Source organism: Centroberyx gerrardi, chromosome 16, assembly GCF_048128805.1.
Source record: "Centroberyx gerrardi isolate f3 chromosome 16, fCenGer3.hap1.cur.20231027, whole genome shotgun sequence".
NCBI classification, from domain to species: Eukaryota; Metazoa; Chordata; class Actinopteri; order Beryciformes; family Berycidae; genus Centroberyx; species Centroberyx gerrardi.
This window is the reverse complement of record NC_136012.1, coordinates 16,261,473-16,283,328: the sequence shown is the minus strand read 5'-3', so window position 1 is coordinate 16,283,328 and position 21,856 is coordinate 16,261,473. Positions and strand designations below refer to the sequence as shown.

Below are 21,856 nucleotides of genomic sequence, written 5' to 3'. Positions count from 1 at the left end.
ATATGACAACAGCTATACTCTGATCAGAAATTTTTCTCAGGTTCTCTTTGGTCTTTTGCTGCATCAACCGCTAAGCCTTCTGTCTTACTTCAGCTTTCAAGAGGCCCGACTGCTCCGAACACAACCAAGCAGGCTGCCACGGTAACCGCTTTTTCTCCACATTACTCTGAGAGCAGACATGTGATGAGCGGACTGACGTGGTGATAGATAAGCCTCTTCATGTATCACAGGGTGGACATGAAGGGAGCTCTTCCAAGTCCTATTCTAATAAGCCCGCATTGATCTGAGCTCCTCTTTATTAATCATGCACTTAACACAGAAGTCTCTTTCGCTTTCATCCTTTCCTCCACTGTCACATGTCCTCACTTTTATGATTACAGCAACTATGGCCCTCTTTGTCTCGGCAGACAAAGACATTACTCTCAGTACAATGGAGCCCTTTGATAGCAAACACAAATGTAAAAGGTGTCACATACAGCCAGATATGAGCAATGAAGATACTGACTACGTGAGGATACATATTCATGACCTTCCCTGCAGTGAAAAAAAAAAAGATACATACATTATAATGACTGACACTGTGCAATAGTGCTGCTGCCACTGAAGGGAGATTAGTCAAGGTACAACTTTCCTTCTTGGACTATACTGCCCTCTTGTGCCAATAAAATTAATAGACAATGGCTTTTAACAGATGGAACCGCTGCTTGGGTGACACTCTTCCTGAACTATCTTTCACCCTTAATTGAATAAATCAGAAAAAAAGGATATGGTGCAGCCTGGATCTAAGTAATCTGTGTTAGTTGTAGTACATTTGGAGTTTTTGCAATTGCAATACCAGCACACTTCGCATTTAGACTGTTCTCCAATGGATATCAGGAAAGTTACCACAGATGAAATGTGTTGATTTTTATTCAAAAGTTACTGTCTCCAGACAAGTACAAATCAGAAACAGAGTGAGTGAAAGAGGATGGGGGAATAGACAACAACTCAGAGTGTAGGTAAGAGTGCAGAGAAAATAAAACACAGAAATGGCCGAAAGGGGGAAAAAAAAAAATAAAGCTTGAAATTTTGTATATATACACATGATCTAATAAGAATTTATACCAATGTAGTGGTAAGTAACAAACAATAAACAGTACTTTTTCCTTAAAAGAATTTTCTTTTTTACTTACATAAAATAATTAGGCAAAACACACACAGGCTGTTCATCTACTTTATCACATTACATCCGACCACCTCATGTTTCATGTCCTAAGAAGCCAATTATCCACCTTTAAACATGACTGATCCTCTGACATGGAAGATTACTGTGAGAGAAGGTGACCTTCACAAGCATGTTTAAGGCTTAGGCATGGAATGACTACAAAGTAAATACCTCAGTAGACAAAACATTTCATTAAAACTTGTGTGTATGACAAGTATGTGTCAAAATCTAAGCTTTGTCTAGCTGCCAGAGCACTGCTGAATAACTTTCACCTTCAGTAGGGTCTGAATGTCTAGCTTTCGGTTTGAACATTTGAAATTTAAGTATTTAGTGACAGGACTTTTCATGTTGAGAAACCTTAAAGCTGAATTTCACAAGTCTTTTCATTAGTTTTATCCAAACTAATTTACATGTAGGAAAAAAGGTAGAAACCCGAAGACATTATCAAGACAAAGAAAAACCATAAAAATACAAATTTAAAAATCTTCCTTGATGCATGGCTTTACATGCTTTCATTTTTTTAAGTTTACTTACACATTTCTCAAACTTTGTGACTGAAGGTTGAAAATTTGAAAATAAGAAAACCAAAAGCACATTTATAAAATCAGCACCGATTCATATATAACTTTTATTTAAAATGTAGAGATACCCATTTCAACATTAATATGCTGGATTTCAAGAGAAAAAAGATGTGATTTTCTTCGAATGCGCTGCTTTTTTCCAGAGTCCACACAGTGGCACTACCGGGGAAGAATTCTGCTCGCTGTCGGGGGGGGGGGGACGCACATTTCTATGGGAGATGGTGGTGGGGAGTGGTCCAAATCTTGGGGTAAGCTTCAGGACTTACTGCTTAACAGTGTGGAGCGTTCAATGGACTCTCTGGGAATCTTCACAGCACTAAAGGGATCCTGACTGATTCTACTTGACATCTCACCATCTGAGCCACCAGTGGTTATCAGGACCACAAATCAGGTCCAACAACGGGGGAAAGAAACTTAAAAAATGAAAACGAAAAAAAAAAAAAAACGAAAAAAAAAAAAAAAGCAAAAAGCACAGAAACAGAAAGACCTCCGTCCACTTGGCTAACACAGTACAAGCAAGCTACTACAGTCTGTTTATAAATTACTACTTCACACCTGGTTACTTACTACTATTATAAAAAGGGTTAGACATAAAAAACAAAAAGTTTCTTAAGTTAAACACACCAATTCATCCCCATTTGAAAAAAAAAAATAAAAATAAAAATAAACAAAAACAAAAAGCTATTATGGATTTTTCTTCAGACATGTCTCATTTCTAATAGGTTTGGAAGTGGCCTGTCACACTATTTCTGAACAGGAAGAGCTTACCCAAGATTATAAAAGTAAATATTTGAAACAAAGTCCTCTCTGAGCAAGCAACACTGAGTGTGGGTGTCATTGGTCCACGTGGAGTACAAGCCAGAAATGTTTTTTTTTTTTTTTTTTTTTTTACAGAAAACACTTCTGTTTTCGCATCTAAAATTCTCTTTAAATACAAAGCGCCTCTCCTCTTCTCCCAGCGTCTAAATATTAGCTTAAAACATGGACACCCCAAGGACCTAGAAGGAACAGATAAAAACATGCTTTAATTAACAAATCATCAATTACAAGGCACACAAATACTAAGAAAGGATTCAGTATATGACATCCTGCAAGAAAAAAAACACAAAGTTAACAGAAATTAGCTTCCCTCTTCAGTAGGACTGGGTGTCATTTGGAAATTTTTGTTACTACTAAAAACACTTTGAATTCAATAGATGCCCAACAATTTCTCGACTGTTGTGTAAATAAAAACATTTAAAGCCATTTGTTTTTCATATAGCCAAGCAAACTATTTGCTTCTACAAACTAATGCATTTCATTTTTTTCCCCTAATAGTTCCTAAAAGTTGCTAACTTTGTAATTATTCAACTTAATACAGAGCACCAAACTGAGAATCAAACTGTGGTTGAGAAGGTGCACTGTGATGCAGTTAAGGATGCTTGGGGAGACACACTTAGGTCAAACAATTGGAAGTCTCTGTTGCCACCAGGATGCTGCCAGGGTGTAAAGTGTTCACAAGGGAGAGAGTAATGGAGGTCTGACTATTGTTGGTAGAAAGGGCTGGGTGGCTTTTTTATATAACAACCGTGTTGCCTGGATTAGCTATTTAGATAGATAACAAGGCTAAAAAGAAGTGAAACAAAATGAATTTGTATATTTGGATAGAGGTCTGGCTAAATCAGACTAAGCTAATATTGACCAAATTGGAGTTTGCAAACAATGCTGACACGGTCGGAAGCAAACTCAGCAAAAAGACCATTGTTGCCTAGATTCTCTACTTTTTCAATATTGCATTGCATCGGTTGTATTTCACTTTGCTACAGCCTTCTGTTATAAAATACAACTTCATCTTCAGCCACTTCACTTCTAGAACTGTGGAAAAGTAATTCTGAGTCAAAATATGCACTGAGACACAGGCTGTTTTGAGTTGGACTGGAGTGGGTTGTGTGTCATGTAGCAAGGAAAGCTGAATGCAACAAGATTGAAAGTGTTTGGCTATGAGTAAACAGATTTCTGCGGGGATATTTTTTTATTTAGTTAAAATCCAAGTATTGCAAGTTGGCACAGAACGTCCTAACATTTTTCAGTCAATACCTAGAGAGCACTGAATGTCTATACCCAGTCCTACTCGTACTCCCTAGGGTTTCTGACAGGATGAGTTCAAACAACACAAGAACATTAGAGATAGCTTATAAGCTCACAAGGTAAAACGAATCTAGATGATATGGAGACAGAGACGGCATTCCTTACCGATTCATCCATGATAGAAGCAGGGTCAAAGTAGTCTGGCTTCAGCTCAGATCTCTCACGACGGTTCTTAGAGGGTGGCTGGAAGAGAATGACAAAGTGTGTTGAGAGCAGGGTGGGAAATTACCACCAGCCAAATGCTGGTTCATTTTTCTTCTCTAAAGAGGACACACACACCTGTATTTTGTGAGGTGCAGGCAAACAGGGCTGAATATACTCCAACAAAGAAAGGTCGTTGCACACTCATAGCTCCGATGCAAAGATTATTTAGATACATTTTTCTTCTCTATCAGCTGCTTTGGCAGGCAACCACTCATTGTTTGGACAGTCCTAAAAATCAAATTGGCTGGTAAAACTGTGAAAGGGGCTGGTGAATTCTGTAAAGTACTAGCCACTGTTTTTTTCTGAATCACTTGGTAATTTTACCTCTGGAGGACTGCAATGTTTTACTTGTGCACTATATGAAACATCTCTTTCACTTTCAGAATCACTTTGTGTTTACAAAATACAAACTACATACTGAAGTTAAATAACACTGTATTCTGAATGAAGTACAAATTCATAAACAGTTAATTCAGTGAAATTTGTATCTCACCAGATCAATGTCCATGGTGTCGAAATCCATGCCTTCGTTCAGGTCATCCATACGACCCTCAGATGACATCATCACGTCCTCCACGATGGGCTCTTCATCTTCCTCCATAAGACCAGTGCCACGACGACTGCACAAAAAAAACCAATATAAAATTACGGAAATGGACTTGAAAAGAGAGATCCTTAGGCAACTCTGTGTGTGTGTGTATGTGTCTTACATAGCATGCTGCAGATTGGTCCTGAGCTTGGCATAGTTCATGGCTCTTTCCTGCTGCTGGCGCGCCTCTTCCTGTTGTCTCTGGGCCAGCATCCACGTCACCTGGGAACTAAATACACAAACACATATTAGGAAGGCATGCTTTTGGTCCACAGGCGTTTGGTGGTTTAACTGGAGATAACACAATAATGTCAGGTCCAACAAATATGGACGGCCCACTGGCCTGGAGCCACTAAAAAGTCAGACTGGGCCAGTAAACTAGTCACTCACTGTCCCAAGAGGGCCAGCACTTGGCAGCCCACTAAGTACAAGCATTTTGCTAGCATTTGCCCCCAAAATTAATAGCGTGCAAATGGGAAATTACGCCGAACCCTGTCCTAATGTATTTTGGCTCATATTCTAGCCCTCTGATCCCATTCTCAGGGAATAAGCAATCCACTGGACTGAACGATGGGCCTGGATATGAGCCTTCATACATTTGTAAAATCTCTTGAGTAGTAGGAAGCATTAGGATGCAAGGACTTAACAGATGATAAATTAAAACAGAATTTGTGTTTGGAGACAGTGGAAATTTCCTTGAACCCAGATGGTTTCTGACATGCTAGTGAGGAAAAAAGTTAATGTTGGACCCTGGGTTGCAGTAGTGAGGCATCCATACTTGTAATCCATGGGTGTCTGGTGGTGCTGAGGCGTCTGTTGATGGTGCTGCGGGTGTTGGTGGGGCTGCTGCTGGTCGTGAGGAAGGGGGTAGACCCCCATGAAGCTGTCATCACGGCCCCTCTTAGGGTCCCGCATGGCAGTGGAGGTGAGGTGTGGGGACGGCATCATGACTGGGGTCTGCATGCTCTGCTGCCACACCTCACTGCTGCTGCTGCTCTCCTCTGGAAGGGAAGGGCCAAAGAGTTACTCAAACGTACTAAAAAATGTGCACACATACTTTAATCTTTTTATACACTAAGGTAGTGGTTCTCAAAATTTTCCAGTGTAAAGACCACTAACAAGTCATTTGGTCAATGACCACTTCAATCTGTTTTGTGCCAACTAGCAGTGCATCATGCTACCTTGTAAATTAAATTATATACATTTTTTAACATCAATTCATTATTCTGAAGACATCTTCAGGCACCAATAGATCATGTGCGCACACACACAACACACATTGGCCCAGATGTAGATTTAAGTGACCCTGTGTGATTGTTAAGGAGCAGTTGACTCTTCTGGCTCTCTCCTACCATCTGCTGTTTAATCTCCTCTCCCATCAACTAGGCTGCTGAGCCAGCCTGGTGGGGACGCATCTGGGTTAATCTGGGCTCCAACTCAGCTTTCGTAACATTATGGCTGGGCTATACTGCAGTTGTCATGTAGACCTTTACTTTGTGTGGGACACTGGGGGGATGACGGATGTATATAGCTCATAACAGAAGAGCTCATAATGATCTATGAGGCTTTTTTAAAATGTTGCTGCCTGTACAAAATAAACTCAATCATCTTGAGGTGTAAAAAAAACAGAAAGAAAAGAAACACAGCAAAGTGTTATTAATGATTTTGATTTTGTTCCTTCCCATGTGCCCTATACCTTCTGGCAGCTTCCTCTTGGCTGCCGAGGTTCCGGCTGTAGCGGCAGGAGGTTTGGTCTTCTTGGAGCGGACCGAGGAACCTCTGCTGGAATAGCCGCTCATCACAGACATGGTGTCGTCATCACCACCAGCCTGCAGGGAATTCCTGTAGGAGATGAGGGGGAGCCAGCAGTCCTCTCGCTGCAGTGCCATCTGGAACGTCATGAAGCGCTCCAGGTACATGTGGCTGGGGAGAAGAGGGGGCCGTCAGAGAGGCAAGATGCACACACTCACGCAACCATGCATACAAAAGACAAACACCACGCACAAAACCAGGTGCACATTCCAACTGGAGGGTGAAAAAAAGCCTCACGCCAAATACTCGCACAACAGAAACACCAGTTGCACCAGTTGTCACGAACACCTGTTGTGCTGAGACACTATAGCTTCCCGGCCGTCAACTCGGCAGACAGACTTACACAGTCCTCTTGTCTTGTCTCATGAGCTTGGAGGAGAACTCGCTGAGGATGTCCAAGAAGGCCAGGTTGAGGGGAGGGCTGCCTTCTCCCTGAGGGCTAGGCTCCTTGAACGCAAACTCTATACCATCCCTGAAAGATGGACAGACACAGGGAGGAAGACAGAGTGAGCATGGACATACAATACTGAACAGGGTTTTATCAAAACTGGGTATTGCATATTCAAATCCCAGCATGTAATGGGGTTCAGCCAATATGGGTTTTTGAAGGTTGAAACTGACACCACTATTTTTGGATTGAAACTGCTGATAGCCAATATATATAATATTAAATATCTTGAAATTTGACTAATTTCATGCCAAAGAATTTCAGAAATTATAAATATTCAGTGTTTCCCCCAGAATGTTGTTCTTGACAGAGCAGAAAACCCTCTGAAACAACATTAAAACTCCTACATTTAAACTAAAACTTCATTGAAACCCAGGACATTATGATTAGGATTATAATAAAACATTCCTGAATACTTGTGTGGAGTCCAATCATATCACTTTAGAATTAATTCTGGTTAAGGCCTTGCCATAGACAACCACTGTAGTATTGATCAATTATTCAATGAATATGTAATCAAACAAACTGCATATCGATCATATAGTGACCACTAGACAATTCAAGACAACAGTGACTAGCCAATATTGGCCTAATATATCGGTCTAACCCTAATGCAAAACATTCACACTTTTCATATTTTCTTTACATGCTTCTCAATCAGTAATTTTTTTTATAGCATTATGGCTTCAGAGTGGGTTTGCACAGCCTCTTTTTTGACTAGAACGTTTTTTTGTGCTCTCAGTGCGTAGGAATGGGAAGAACCCACTGTGAGGCTTTACTACTTAAGCCTCTCCAAAAGCCAGGGAAAATATACCATGGCATCACATACAGAGGCAACATAGTATTCAAGGAGTCATTTGTCTCAAACGTGACAGTTCCCAAACACAAGGCCAAAATTCTAACATGTGCAATGTAACAAGAGCAGAGCGGAGCCTCACTTGTGCAGCATAGCAATGGCGTCTCTGGTTTTGACCTGGTCAAGACCGAAGGTGAGGGAGAAACGACGGGCCAACTCTTTGATCCCACAGAATGAAGAGGAGGAGCGATCGAACCCATGACCCAGGTCGGACAGCATTTCGTTGAACAGCTGGCCGGAGGAAAGAGGTGAAAAATCAGATAAACTATTTCAATGTAACTGGGATTACTGTCTCTATAAATCAATACGATTTAGGAGGGAGGTCAGAGCGAGTCTGTACACTGACCTGCTGCAGACTGAGGATAAGCGTCTTGGCACACTGGATCTTGTCGATTTGCCGAGTCTTACTCATGGTCTCCTTGATGATGTCACCATAGTCATTGTAATACTGTAAAGAGAAAAAATACATTAACAAAACAGGCATGGTGAATTATATCGGTTTCCATTAAGTGACTTAATTTGCATGTCTACTGTCTTAGAGAGACCATTCTATAACATTTCATAGGTTTGTATTCCTGCAACAGTAAATGTGTCCATTAACAGACACGTGTTTGGTTAAATGACCTAGAGCAGGACACTAAACGAGACCTGTGAGTCGCTCTTATTCATGGTGTCATCAAAATGGCTATAAGGTACAACTGTAATTGTAATGACAAAAAAGTTTAAAAACTGCAAAAAGTGTGGGCAACAAGTGTGGCTCCCACAAGAGTGTAACAAATCTAAGTAAAGCCAGTCTTACCCTCATGTACTGTTTGAAGATGTCTGCACCAGTCTTCATGTCCACCACACAGTAGATAATTAGTTTGCAGTAAGCGGCCAGCAGGTTCCTCCTCTTGTGCAGAGCTTCAATCTTCCCTGCCTCATCGTCCTGTTGCCCATCTGATGAGTAAACCACAGCCCACATCAGACACACAGGATGGCACAAAGATAGCAGTTCCTTTATATTTGCTCATGCCCCCCACCCTACTGCTAGAAAAATGTACATACAATTAAAGCTCCAAAAAAGCCCCCCCCAAAAATAGCAATTTCAATTACAGCACAATTGCCTATACCATGACATAAATATCTGAACTGAGTGAATGAGAGACACTCTTAAACTGCAGTACATACTGGAATTGATCTTGGGCACAGGAGTAAACCCAAGTCACACAGTCAAAATTACCCCCAACATCTACAAATTCTATAAGAAACATTGGGATGTCATTCATATGCTGAATCCTTTCATATTTTTTGCAACTGATTATTTAATTGAATTGTGATTTTTTTCTTTTATTTCCTTGGATGGGGTGTTGCAGTTTTACATGCGTTTACTGCTGAGAATCATGACAAGAGTGTGTGTGTGTCTATATGTGTGTGTGTGTCAGAGTATGTACTGTTGCTTAGTCATCTTTACTGTACCTGTGCTGTTTGTGTCATCATCCTGGTCTATGAAGACATGGTTTAGGATGAAGGAAAGCAGTTCAGACTGCAGCGAGTCCTCTGGAGAGTAGACCAGGGGCTCCAGATGCTCCCTGCCTCCGGACACCATCTGGTGGCTGAAGATGAGCAGAACATCACACAGGATGGTGAATGCCTGCAGGAGAAAAGAAAAAAAATGAGGACAAAATGGTAAAAGTCAGTGTGTGGACAAGATGTGGTCAAGTCTGTGCTATACGAAAGGATACCTTGCAGATGAGGTTTACATGCAAATGCTTTTTGAGAATAATTAAATTCAACACCAATAGATCAGATCACTTGGGAGGCATGGATGGGTTTGTGGCCAAGCTATATCATAGACCTATTAACCCCATGAGCCTGATTAGAGCTTTATGTTTGAAAATCTAGACTGAAAACGAGGTGATTGGGCCGTTGCAATCAGGGTTCCTAGACTTTGAAATTACGTTCCCACAGAGATTAGGCTGGTTAATTATCATCTTCTTCTAAATCACTTCTTAAAACTCACTTTAAATCAATTTGCCTTCATGTAATGATCTTTCACAAATTGTTCTTGACCACCTTTTTGTGTTGTACATCTACATTTCTTGCTTTGCTTTACACTGCTTTTTGCTTCTACTGTTAAAGATTTTTTGGGGGGGCATTTTGCCTTATTATTATTATTATTATTATTATTATTATTATTAGTTCAAAGTTTAGATAACATGCAATAAAGGTCCTAGGCCGGATTCGAACCAAGAACGTCACATTTACATGGTACTCCTTTTAATTTACTCTTTTCTAAAAGTGCTATACAAACAAAGATTATTATTATTAGAAGACCAGAGGCCCATGTAGAGTTGCAGTTTTGATGCCACCTACCTGTTCTTTGACGGCTGTGTTGACGTTGGTGAGGTAGCGCTGACACATCATACAGAATGCCCTCATCTGCTTCCTCAGGGTCACCATGTCCTCCTGATTTACAAAAACAGTTGAACAGTTTTTAACATCATACCTACACTCACACCTATCCAGTGTTCTTCAAATCAGTGCAGAAAAAGGATGGCGAAGCGAGCTTTAGTGGAGCTTACCTTTCTGGAGCTGCCCTCAGATAACTTGGCCAGGTGCCACAGGATGACATAGTGGGTACACTGCAGTGAGTGGATTACGATCTGCTCACACAAAAAATAAGTGGTAGACAATTTGTGAATATCTGTTAGAGCTTACATAACATCACACATGTCTGTGTAAGTGTACATGTATACTTAATAACCTGTTCAGGCATGTCTCCGTTCTCTATGCCCGTGTTGAGCAACTTGAAGTTGCTGGTGAAGAGGTCCCACTGAGATAGGTCATGTGCACTGGGGCGGACAGGAGAAAGTCTCAGTCAGTTTTAGGCACATGCACTGTCCTTTACCTTTGCAGAATCAAAGGTAAAGGACAGTACTGACAGGAGAGAGGACAGAAGATGCGGATGAGGGGTATAAAGCATAGAAAGGGGTAACGCATGGGGAAAAAATCCCATACTTGTGGAAAGCTGTGATCCTCTTCAGAGTCGACAGAACCTGGTAGGCATCATCTTCATCAGCCTCTTCACCCTGGAAATAGAAATTGCACAACAGTGTTAAATTCTATGGATCAAGTTGTTTAATACTGTCCTTTGGTCCATTATCGGACTCAGTTTTGCTAGCTCTGGTGAGATTTCAGCCTTTCCAATAAGCCCATCATTTGCCAGTATGACAGAACAAACCACTGCTTATCAATGTCAAAGTAGTTCTAAAACGCAATGGCATCATTGCTTCCTCCACAGCTATCTGTTCATGAGGCAGAAATTGGGACTGAAGCATTGCCCTCCGATACAAGGCTTAGGAGCCAGGAGAACAAATGTAACCATGACTGCAAATTGCTCATGCAGCAGTAGCTTACCCAGTGTGCCTGTCCACTTGCGATTAACAGAGACCATATTTACTCTGTAATCCAAAATATGTAATCCTAAACTTGTTGAAATACCTTGGAGTGACTTGAGGGGTCATTGTGGACAAAAAAATTAAAGAAGCACATCAGATGGGTAGGTGTCCGGTAATAGCTGCATCCAGGTTAAGTTATCTCCTATATCAACGCAATCCGTTTTGTCAGACCTGCCTTTCTTGCCAACAAGAAAGTTTTGGTGTGCCACATTGAGTGCGCAAGTACAGCGCCCACTATTTTTTTAGCTCGTATATGGGCGTGTTACAAAAGTACCTAAATAAAATAGATAAATTACCCATTTATTGATCACTGACAACAAAATTCTGTGTGCATGTACCTGAAATAAATAGTCGGTTACAGTAGCTCATAAACTGGCAGTTAAAGTTTAATGATAAACTCAACAGATAACTGAATAAATAGGCAAACTAAAAGCGGTGTAATCAATGGAACATAGGCCTACCTAATTTTTTACTTCGGGTGAACAACAGATAACATTTTATTAAACAATTTGGAATTTCCCCCTCTTCCAACACACACAGTATAACTGCAGTTTGTCAGCTTTACTTGACTCGTCTAAACAAGGCGTACCACTCCATTTTCTTTTTCTGCAGGTACAGTCCCTTCTCTGTCTGTTATCAGATACATTTGGCTACTCTCATTTCTACTGTGACTCTGGCTGGTTGGCTGCAGGAATAAATAAGACTTGCAGTGCATTTATTTAGAGGTCAAGCATATCATGCTCACACACCAAACAAGCTACATGTGGTGAATGGCAAACAGCTAAGTTTAGCCAACAAGTGCATTCATCAATGCTGTTGAGCAGTTGGCTTCATCTCCAGCTAACGTTATGCCAACTCCCACAAGATGTCATTGATTAAGTGCTTAACGCATAAAACCTTGTTTAATACGTTAACTTATTAGAGGATTCCCATCTCAACTGTCGACAACCCCATGTTTACACAGGAGTTAAAACGCTGCTGTGTATTGGAAGCCAGCCAGTGACAGGGAGTGAGAGGGGGATTGAATGTGAGGGGGTGGAGGCACCAGAAGTCCACAGTCAAGAGCACAAATTAGCTAGGGACATAACGTTACGTGATTTTCAACCATCTCAGCTTCATGCCTCTGCCACAGCTTTTTAATCAGTTAGGTTAGAACAACAAGCCTCTTATGGCATATTTTACAGCAACAACTAGCATACTTTGATGTCAAAATGCGGAGCTGCTCCACAAAATGCGTATAGGTAAGCAGGAATGCAGATCTCCTTTTTTGATCCTGTCACCCTTACCTCTTGTAGAAAGTCCTCCAGTAGCCTGTTGAACTTGTCCACTAGCTCGTCCAGCAGCTGGGAGCGAGCGATGTCTACCCTGTTGAAGATTGTGAACTCCTCATTGCAGAGGGAGTGGTAAGTCTTGGAGCAGACCTCCAAAACCTCGGTGTCTGTGTGCTTCTCCACTATCTCCCTGATCTGACGCAGCAGGGATTCGAGGTGCTGGGGTGGACAAGATGAGGAAGATTGACGTGTGATAAATGCCAACACGGATGATAACCTATTATTGCCACAGACTGACTAAACTGATCTAATCACTCTGGTTGGTATTAAAAAAAATCTGAAAAAAATTCTGGCAAGTGTGAAGTGTCTTTTTTTCTTACCTTCTCCAGACGTCCTGTGGTGTAAATTTCCAGGTCAAAGAACTGAGGCAGCTGCAACAAGTTGGTCACCTTCTCTGCATCCACAGCATACTGCATGACAAACATTCCCACATAATGGTATTTTCTGATGGATAAACACACCTCTGAAGCCAACAGATGTTAAGGCAAGTGCTAGTAAGGACAGAGTGTATGTGACGTACCTTGGCCAGTAGAGGGGGCAATGACACAGCAAACAGCTCTGTCATCCTGGTTCTGTCGTCCAGCTGAGTCTTCTTCTCCTTGGCTGTCATCACCTGCTCATAGACACAGCCAGTTAGCGAGATGCCTGTCCTCAAAACCAGTTTGGTTCATCTAATGCACGGTCTTCTACATTGCTGATGAGCCCATGCAAGCAAAAACTGTACTCATGTTAAAACCATCTCGGTTCCACTATTGAAAGTGTGCTGGCCTCTCTTACCCTCTTCCCTGTGCCTCTGCCCACAGGTGGGTGGCATTCAGCAGCCTGGCGTACAGTGCACAGCATGATCTCAATCAGAGCCGTCTCCTGCCTGTCAGTAAGAGCTAGAAGCAACACAAGACAGAACTGTCAGGATACACCCATACCATTCCTGTGCTCTGGACCATGTGCCAGTGATGTAAACTAGTAAGGGAACACTGCCATACCTTCCTCTCCTGGAAGCGGGTCATCTAGCAGTAAGCTGGTCATACACTCCCAGTCTTTCAGTAGCTCTGCACCACATTCCCACAGAGAGTCCACAAGGTAGGCTGCATGCTCGTGGAGCTAAGGAGAGAGATGTGCACGCTGACTCAGGATGGATGATTCAATTGCTCACTTATTGCCAACAAACACACAATATGATAGCCTGTGTGTGAGCATATTAGAGAGAGAGAATGAGATTGTGTACCTCACTCTCCAGGAAGAAGAAGACAGTGGTCTTAATGAGGTTGGCGTTGGGGCTCTGTCTGCCTCTCCTCTTGGGGGCACCCTCCTCCTCAGGTTCCCGCTGGCTGAACAATCTTTGAGGGTAGGGGGGTAGACACGTTAATCACTAGCGGTGTCTTACACAAAAACAACCGTCAAATCTGTCTTTACTAGCAGGGGTGAGGGGTAAGCTAAATTAAAACTCAGAGTCTAGGCTGAGAACTGACTACACAACCTTACTATCCAGACTTCAGAGTTCCAAACTGAACAACTGTCAGGATGAACATAATGAGTAAAATTTACAGCGATGCAAAAACTGGACTATAATTAGTTATGTCCGTATGCATGCAAAATCAATGCATGTGAACACTTATTTTTTGGGTCTGGCATGTCAAATAAATATTCACTCATTCCTTCCATTCCCAGAGAACTGGGATTAGTGACTCTACATGCTGATTATACAAGCCTCACCTTCTGTCCTCCCTGTTCTTTTTCCTTCTTTCCTAACCTGCTTCTACTCTCCTTTTCCTGAGCTCTGCCTCTCTGTTCAATGGAAAAAATCACATGATCATTTGACAGCTCCTCAATGATTTAGGAGTCAGATTTGTGTCTGACATACTTCTTGAAGAGGAACTCTCCGGCTGCTATGGCGACAGGCCTGTGGGCAGAGTAGACCAGGTGATATACACTCTCACAGTCCTCGGGGCTCAGCACCTCGTCCGTACTACTGCAGAGACAAACACACAGGGTCGGTCAAATGAGGTTACGCGGTAGTTGCTGAGAGCATACAAGTACCTGATCTAGCCTGAGCAACTTTCAAAACTGTGTGCTCAACTAATTACCGTTAACAGAAAGACAATGTCCTAATGAATTGAGGTGAATATGGATGCCAGTGTTACAATAGTCATCATCAGTTAAAATAAAAAACAGCCACTTACTGCAAGACAAGAGTGAGTAGTTTTATTGCTTGTACTGCAACATCATACTCTTTGTCTAGAGTCATAGAGACAATACGATCCTGTTAAAAGAGAAAAAGAGGATACATTCAATACGGATATTATTGAAAAAGAGTAATTTGATAAGTATATCAAATTCGGGTGGTTCAACCAAAAACATGTGTCCACAGAGTATAAGAGCAGAGTTTGTTGCTGTATGTGTGTGTAGGAACCGGTATGTTCAGCTGTAGGGTGTTTAAGTTGTCCAGCAGGTGGCGCTAACCTTGAAGCGACTGGTGAAGAGTTCCAGTCTTGCATTGAGTTCTCTGTTGTAGTATAGACCCTGCAGAGCTGTCAGACACTTCAGACGCACCTCGCCTTGCTGGAATACATTAAGTACAGTCATTTAAAAACAAACACAAAAAAAAACTAACAAATAATTACTTTTGTTATTACATGAGAAAAACTAAACCAACTTCTCTGTAACCCACCTTATCGTGCATGGTCCATCCCACATACTTCAGATAGCTGTCATTGAGGAAGGCATCACTGTAGAGTTTCATCCACACTCCAATCTCTTCTATACAGATGGCCCTGATTTCTGCTATCGAATCACTGTCACAACATTACACATAAAAGTGTCAGTGTTTTCTCAGGAGAATTGATTATCAGAATTGTTGTCCATAGCAGCATCAACAACACAGACAGTATCATGTCTATCATTTTTTTTCAACAATAGATCTGCAATGTGTGGCGCCATACCGATATCGGTGAACAAACACTCCTTTGAATATCGCATTCATCATGTTTTCAATCTCATCCTGATTTTCTTGGAGCTGAAATGAAAAGCATAACAGAATATATGAGTACATGCATTTAGTCAAACAGAAAGCCTTTGACTGAACTGCTACAGTAAGAGGTGACCAGGAGGCATTGTTAACATAACAAGACAGTGTGCGACAGCCAACTATGCCACCATGCTGTGGTGTGGCTGCACAGTGCACTAGCAGATGGATGCCCAGTGGGACCTGCTGTTACATAACCTAATAAACTGACAATGCTAGCTGAATTACACTCAGCACTAACATACTCACTGCCAGTCCAACACCTACAGAGGTGTTGCAGTTCTAAAAATGTATTCATGGTCACAGAATAAAATAATTCACAATTATTTGATCTTGTGTATGATGTTTTGATTGCTCTGTGTCTGGATGGCTAGGTGGCTGTGTCATTTGTGTGCATGTGCCTCTCACAATTTGCCTGAACATACTGGCATTCAGAAGGATGTAGCCGAGCTAATGCCTGTTACGATAAGTACATTTACACGCACACTAATAATTAGATCTTTGATAACATCCAGGGTGGGAAATTAACTTTTTGACCGATTAAGGAAATTGCCATGTAAACACCTTTATCTGATTACCTTAATTGGGGTAAGGCCATAATTGGAGTAAACATAACCTGGTTAACACACTTACTTTGCATTGCATGTAAACACCTTAGTTGGATTTCTTTCCACGTTTTCAAACTATACATCGGCCACCAAACGCAATAACTCGGATGTTGTACAAAGCACACAACATAGCACACTGCTGTGCGGAAGCCGAGTGTGGCTGTGGTTGCTCATATACTACATTATTTGTTTTCTTACAGCCATTGTTGCTCTCACCTGCACAGCTACAAGATATATGTAGTTTAATTTTTAAATTAATATTTAATAGTCAATCTTATTGTGCTCAAGAGGCAAAATTTGTTTTATAAGTCAGCTTGCAGCCCTAGGAAAAAATGTGGAAAACTTCTCAACAGATTTAAAGCAGCAATCTGCAAAACTCCCAGAACAAATTTGCACAATAAGGCATAGGTAACAAATCCACAACCTTAGAAATACAGGACCATGTTGATAACATCCAGGGTGGGAAATTAACTTTTTGATCCACTACCCACTGTGTGCTGTAGATTCCTAAATTCTACCAGTCACAACCAGTTTTTACTAGCCACTTTTTAAAATCAGTGTTAAAGACTAATTACGATACATGGTTTGGCTAGAAGGTTTGAAAACCAGCCAGTCGCACACCTTGCCTTGCTCGTCATGTCGCCACTTCTCATTGAACAATCACTTTTTTTTCTTTGGCCCGATGTCACCTCCTTCATTTACTGCAATGCACCGCCTCTCTTATTATGCATCTGCTGGCCTCTTAACTCCAACAATATCTCCCCACATTTTGCTTCCAGTTTGACAGTCTTATCTAGCCTCAGGGTAGACAAGCTAAACTGAAGTAGAGGGCACTGAAGCTGTCCTATTAAATGTTTTCATATCAGAACGACTTGTTTTAAAACTACGATGTAAGGAGGCATATCGGACGTAAACAGAAGGCAGTGCATAAGAATCACTGTGGGAACATGCTCCGTAAAAGTTCTGCTTTTCCCCAGTTTGGGCAAACTTTGTTCAGCCACCAGAGTGGCTGGTGGGCCTAACAAATTTACCAGCCACTGCTAAAAATCACCTGCATTTGACAGGTGGAAGGCGTTAATTTCCCACCCTGATAACATCTATGTATATTGTTACAGATGTGGTCAGAATTTCAACAATTTGCTGTCAAACTGCAATCCATTTGGAAACTCTAGCCACCCAAAGAAAAAAAAAGTAAACCGGTGGGTGTGTAATAAACTACCTACCTATTAAGCAAAAACAAAAAACTAAAGCAGCATATCACCAAATGGCCGGCCTCACCTCTTTACGTTTCTGCAGGAGCAGCTCCAGCCTGTCATTGGCCCTCTTGGCCACCATTTTGTTCCTCTCTGCCTCATACTGGCGCTGGGTATTGTCCATGTTGATGCTCAAGTTCAGAGCTACATTCACCAGGGCCGTCATCAGCTTCATGGCTGCCAGAGAACACAATGAGTAAGACCAAAATAGTTTGCCCAAGCAAAATGTTCTCATCCAGTGTGATGTATCAGAAAGTACAAGGACCAATAGGTCTCAATAACCCTGCATTACTCAAATTCAACACATTCACACCTGCACACACACACCCCATCTTACCTGCCAGTGTTGAGGTGTGTCTAAAGGCTCGGACTTGGGAGTCCGACAGTCCGGTGAGGAGGGAGATGACTGTATCCATCATGTATTCATCATAGATGATACTGTACTGACACTGGCGTACCAGCACCGCAATGAACTCACAAAAGCTTGATTTGAACTTCTTCCACTGAGGCCCTGCTATGGTTAGAGGGTAGTCACCACTGTCCTATAGAGGCCACAGAAGAAAGGACATCACCATTAAATGCAACTGTGTTATGCTACTACAATTAGTTACAATATGCTACAATATGTCCCTGCATCAACGTTACCACAATAAATTCCTATACATTTGTTTTATTTGGCAAAAAGAGATTCTGATTGTGATGTGGTGTTGTCTCGTCTTAAACGGAACCAAATTAAAATGACGCTGAGCAGGTTAATGGTGAATATAGTATGATAATACCAAAATAAGTGTAATTACCTCATCAAACTCCTCTGTCATTCGTCGGATGATCTCGGAGTTCTGCATGTTGCGGAACATCTCTCCGCTGACCACACCTGGCAAACACAGAATCGTTAGACAGAAGGCCATTTCGTAGATGGTGAAGAAGGCCAACTCCTTGATTCACATCAAATGTAAGAGTATGGAGAGGAGATGAAAAAATGTCCCCAAGTGATTTTGTGGAATACACACAATTTCAAACATTTTCCCCTTTCACTCCAGTAGGGCCATGCCATGCAGCAGGATGACTTAAACACACCTTTACATCCCGAGCACTGGATGAAGAAATTGATGAGGTCTAGGAGAGCAACATCTCTGTCATGTTTGTAGGACTCAATCCAGTCATCAACAACAGACTGTAGGATTACAAAAATAAGCAAATGAATAAATCAGAATTCAATAAAGAAAGGTTGGATTTTTAAATTGATCATTTCCTAATAGGGCTGCTAATATAATCAATAAGGCAACCTCAGTCTCAAACATATCGCCGTTTACCTGCATTGCACTCCTGCCCAGCTTCACCACCTCAAACAGCATCATGTTCTCCATGCCATTCTCCTGGTGGTGGCCATTTATCCGGCCTGCTCCCTTCCCTCCTTTACCCTTCTCCCCTGCTGCCTTCTTCCCCTTCTTTCCTCCCTGGAAAGAAGATAAATTGTGAGGAAAAATAAAACAGGTAAGGGCCCTAGTAAGGTTCAAGAAAGACAAAGCTGCAGTGAATTTTGGCATACATTTACATACATGCACACAAATAATTGCATTGAAGAACCAACACTGTGTCATTTGACCAGGAGGTCTTGACCCAGGCCAAGGCCAGCGAGTCAATCGTTTGTGAATACCTTTCCTTTGGCTGGGTTTGCAGTCCTTCCATCAGGATCCTCAGAGAAGTCTGTGTCTGAAGAAAAACGGGTGTCTGTATCCCTGGTGGGCAAAAACAACTATCAGACACAAGTTCACATCAACCTCAATCTTAATAATGCATAAAAAGTGGAAGAGGCCACTTACTGAGGGAAGGGGAACTCTGACGGTATTTCTGGTGCTGCTATCATTTCTGTAACATCTTCTGGATAACCTCAACTTAGGACTGACTTGAGATCCTCAAAAAATACAGGACAGGAGAGGTCGCATGTGACCTAGAATGCAATATAGAGTTATTTAGAGAGATACATATGCAGGGGGATATTATATTTTTAAACACAAGAAAAATAAATGCTATGAAAGCAAACACCAAAGATGTATATGTTCTCAGACAACACATCCTCTGTAGTAAGCAAATGTTCCTTTGATGCTGTTGAGAGAAAAAAAAACTGTTTCACATGGTAACAGGGGGCGGACACAATACTCCTGTCATGCTCAGCTGTATGCTCATTGGATCCCTCTCTTTCTCTTCTCCCCCTGGTTCACAGACAACGTCACACAAGGCAGAGCGAAAGGTCTTCCTCAATGACCAAATATGGCAGTGCCCTATCCGCCCCATACATATCTCAACCAATCACAATAAAGTATCAACATCAACAAGAAGCTGTAGGCCACAGAGCAACTATTGCACTGTTGTGATGTGTAAATCAGGGACAGATATAGAGATTAAATGAGAGCAGAATTAGTTTTGCAAAACAAAGGTTCTTATTTTGTTCAAAATTCGACAAATGTGAATGTCCATCCCTCAATTACACAGACTGCAGTCAAAGAAGTGAATAAAACACACTCCATGGATAACTGGGCTCACTAGAAAAAGCAAACATAAACTCCTCCCATCCTACCGATGTCCCCGCTCTGGGTGTGTCTTTCAGTCGTAGTACATACAGTGATGACACACTTTGTGTGTCATTCAGAAATTATAGTAACAGTTACAAGCCTTGGGTAGACTTTCAAAAAAACTGCATGATAAACATCATAGATAATCGTGGCATCCTCTTGCTCACAGTATCCTGCAAATACTACCCACATATACTACGTGGAGGGTCTTATCAACTCTCTATCAATTTCAATCCATTATAAAACCTCCTTTTCCACAACAATCAGCAAAAAATCCACAACAAAAAAAAGCCACTCATACAATCTTGCAACATGTGCACTATGTGTGGCTGTGTCATTAGATTTTAAGTTTCAAATTAACTGTGTTAATGACATGAATAGTTTCCTTTTAACGTGCCTGCTTCCTTGACGATGTGATACTATTACATGACAAGTCGGCAGGATTCTAGGGGTGTTGACTGAAAAAGTGGCGCCAAACCCGGCACAGTGTGTCATAAACTTGTTACTGCGATCTGAGAGACTAGGCGACCCCGGATAATTGGAAAATCTGAACCCCACGGTGTGGTTTTGTGCTAGGAAACGATGCCACAATTTGCGGCTCGGTTCCCACCAACAACGCCGACAAGGCTGCGCTCTTCGACGGCGCCTGTCAAAATTGACACCGGTGCGCCGCTGGTGCTAGCTAGCGCTACTAGCTAAGCAACCTAGCCATGAAGATTCTGGTCCCTTTACCCAACCTCAGCTAGTCATAATATGATACTGCAAGCAAATTAAACAATACAAACAATTTCAGATATACCAGAGTAGAAGGGTGACAGTCTCGTAAAATGCACAAGCGTTGGATATGCGTTAACTGGAACAAGCTAACGTTATCTTGCTAACAGTAACTAACGTTAGTTAGCCCATAATAACAAAACAACGCAAGCTGTACTGTACTAGCGCAAGCTAATGTTAGCTAGTCACACAATAGTCACATTTATATCCAAGAACACCGAAAAACTCTCTAGTGTCCACAAAATAGTCGATATACCATGCTCGCCGAAGATATAGCAGGCAACCACAATAAATATGTTGTAATTAGCTGAAAACAGCTAACACTAGTTAGCGTTGCTAACAGCTAACGTTACCTAAAAAAACATCACGTCCTTGCGTCCTCCATCTTGCCTCGGGAGTTCCAGTAATGTATTGCATAAGCAACAAACACTTTGTTTACAAATATATAAAGTACATATAAGCAGCTTGAAACGATGAAACGCCCCTTTTCGGTCACGAAAACCACATTTTGTGCAACTATGCAAAAATGCAGTTCATTAGCTAGCTAACAACCGAAGTAGCCATCTACCGCGAGCTAGCAAAGCGACTTGGTTCAGGCAGACATCCGCGCTCTGGGCTCATCCAACGCTAGCCTGGCTAGCGAGCTAGCTAGCAAAATACAAATCAACTAACTTCCAGATAGCTCTCCGCCATTTTACAGCTAACTTACCTTGTTGTGAAATTTAGTTCCGGCAGAATCCCAACTTTTACAATTCTTATAAAGACTCTGTCGCAATTTCAGTACAATTGTGTAAAAAGAGTTTGAAAGTCGCGGTCAGAGGCGGTTTCGGACGTTCTCTCACCCCGCTTGCTCCGTAGTTCGGTTTGTTGTTTCGACGACCTGGGGGGAGGAAATCCTGGTGCAGAGCTACCACCTAGCGGCCAGAATGACACTATCACATACACCGTGGATGATCTGACATCTAGTGGCAATTAACAAGGAGTACAACTTTCAACAAAATGAGACTGAAGATCCTCAGTTGTCCCGTTGAAAG

General features: G+C 41.7%; 1 protein-coding gene across 1 annotated transcript; it reads right to left on the bottom strand.

The window, feature by feature from the left end:
- Positions 1–891: 891 nt before the first annotated feature.
- On the bottom strand, positions 892–21,670 carry stag2b (STAG2 cohesin complex component b). Its single transcript, XM_071903051.2, has 34 exons — positions 21,532–21,670; positions 19,299–19,426; positions 19,133–19,214; positions 18,789–18,932; positions 18,553–18,649; positions 18,273–18,349; positions 17,813–18,017; positions 17,501–17,652; positions 15,532–15,605; positions 15,261–15,384; positions 15,053–15,151; positions 14,773–14,852; positions 14,454–14,561; positions 13,818–13,929; positions 13,576–13,693; positions 13,370–13,473; positions 13,113–13,205; positions 12,913–13,002; positions 12,548–12,751; positions 10,822–10,892; positions 10,568–10,655; positions 10,386–10,466; positions 10,177–10,269; positions 9,280–9,454; positions 8,621–8,760; positions 8,168–8,269; positions 7,904–8,052; positions 6,861–6,989; positions 6,402–6,628; positions 5,484–5,706; positions 4,827–4,934; positions 4,610–4,736; positions 4,018–4,095; positions 892–2,783 (listed from the first exon to the last, which is right to left on the bottom strand). The coding sequence occupies exons 2-34, from the start codon at positions 19,340–19,342 to the stop codon at positions 2,760–2,762; spliced, it is 3,822 nt and encodes a 1,273-aa protein (XP_071759152.1). The 5' UTR covers positions 19,343–19,426; positions 21,532–21,670; the 3' UTR covers positions 892–2,759.
- Positions 21,671–21,856: the final 186 nt, after the last annotated feature.

Bases quoted from the DNA above. Each gene is read 5' to 3' on its own strand.
- stag2b (XM_071903051.2), bottom strand. From the start codon at position 19,342: ATGATAGCAGCACCAGAAATACCGTCAGAGTTCCCCTTCCCTCA. The intron at 14,562-14,772 runs GTAAGTGGCTGT...TTGTCTCTGCAG, and splicing joins CTACTCACTCTTGTCTTGCA to TAGTACGGACGAGGTGCTGA. The intron at 8,270-8,620 runs GTAAGACTGGCT...TTCTCTTTACAG, and splicing joins TCTTCAAACAGTACATGAGG to TATTACAATGACTATGGTGA.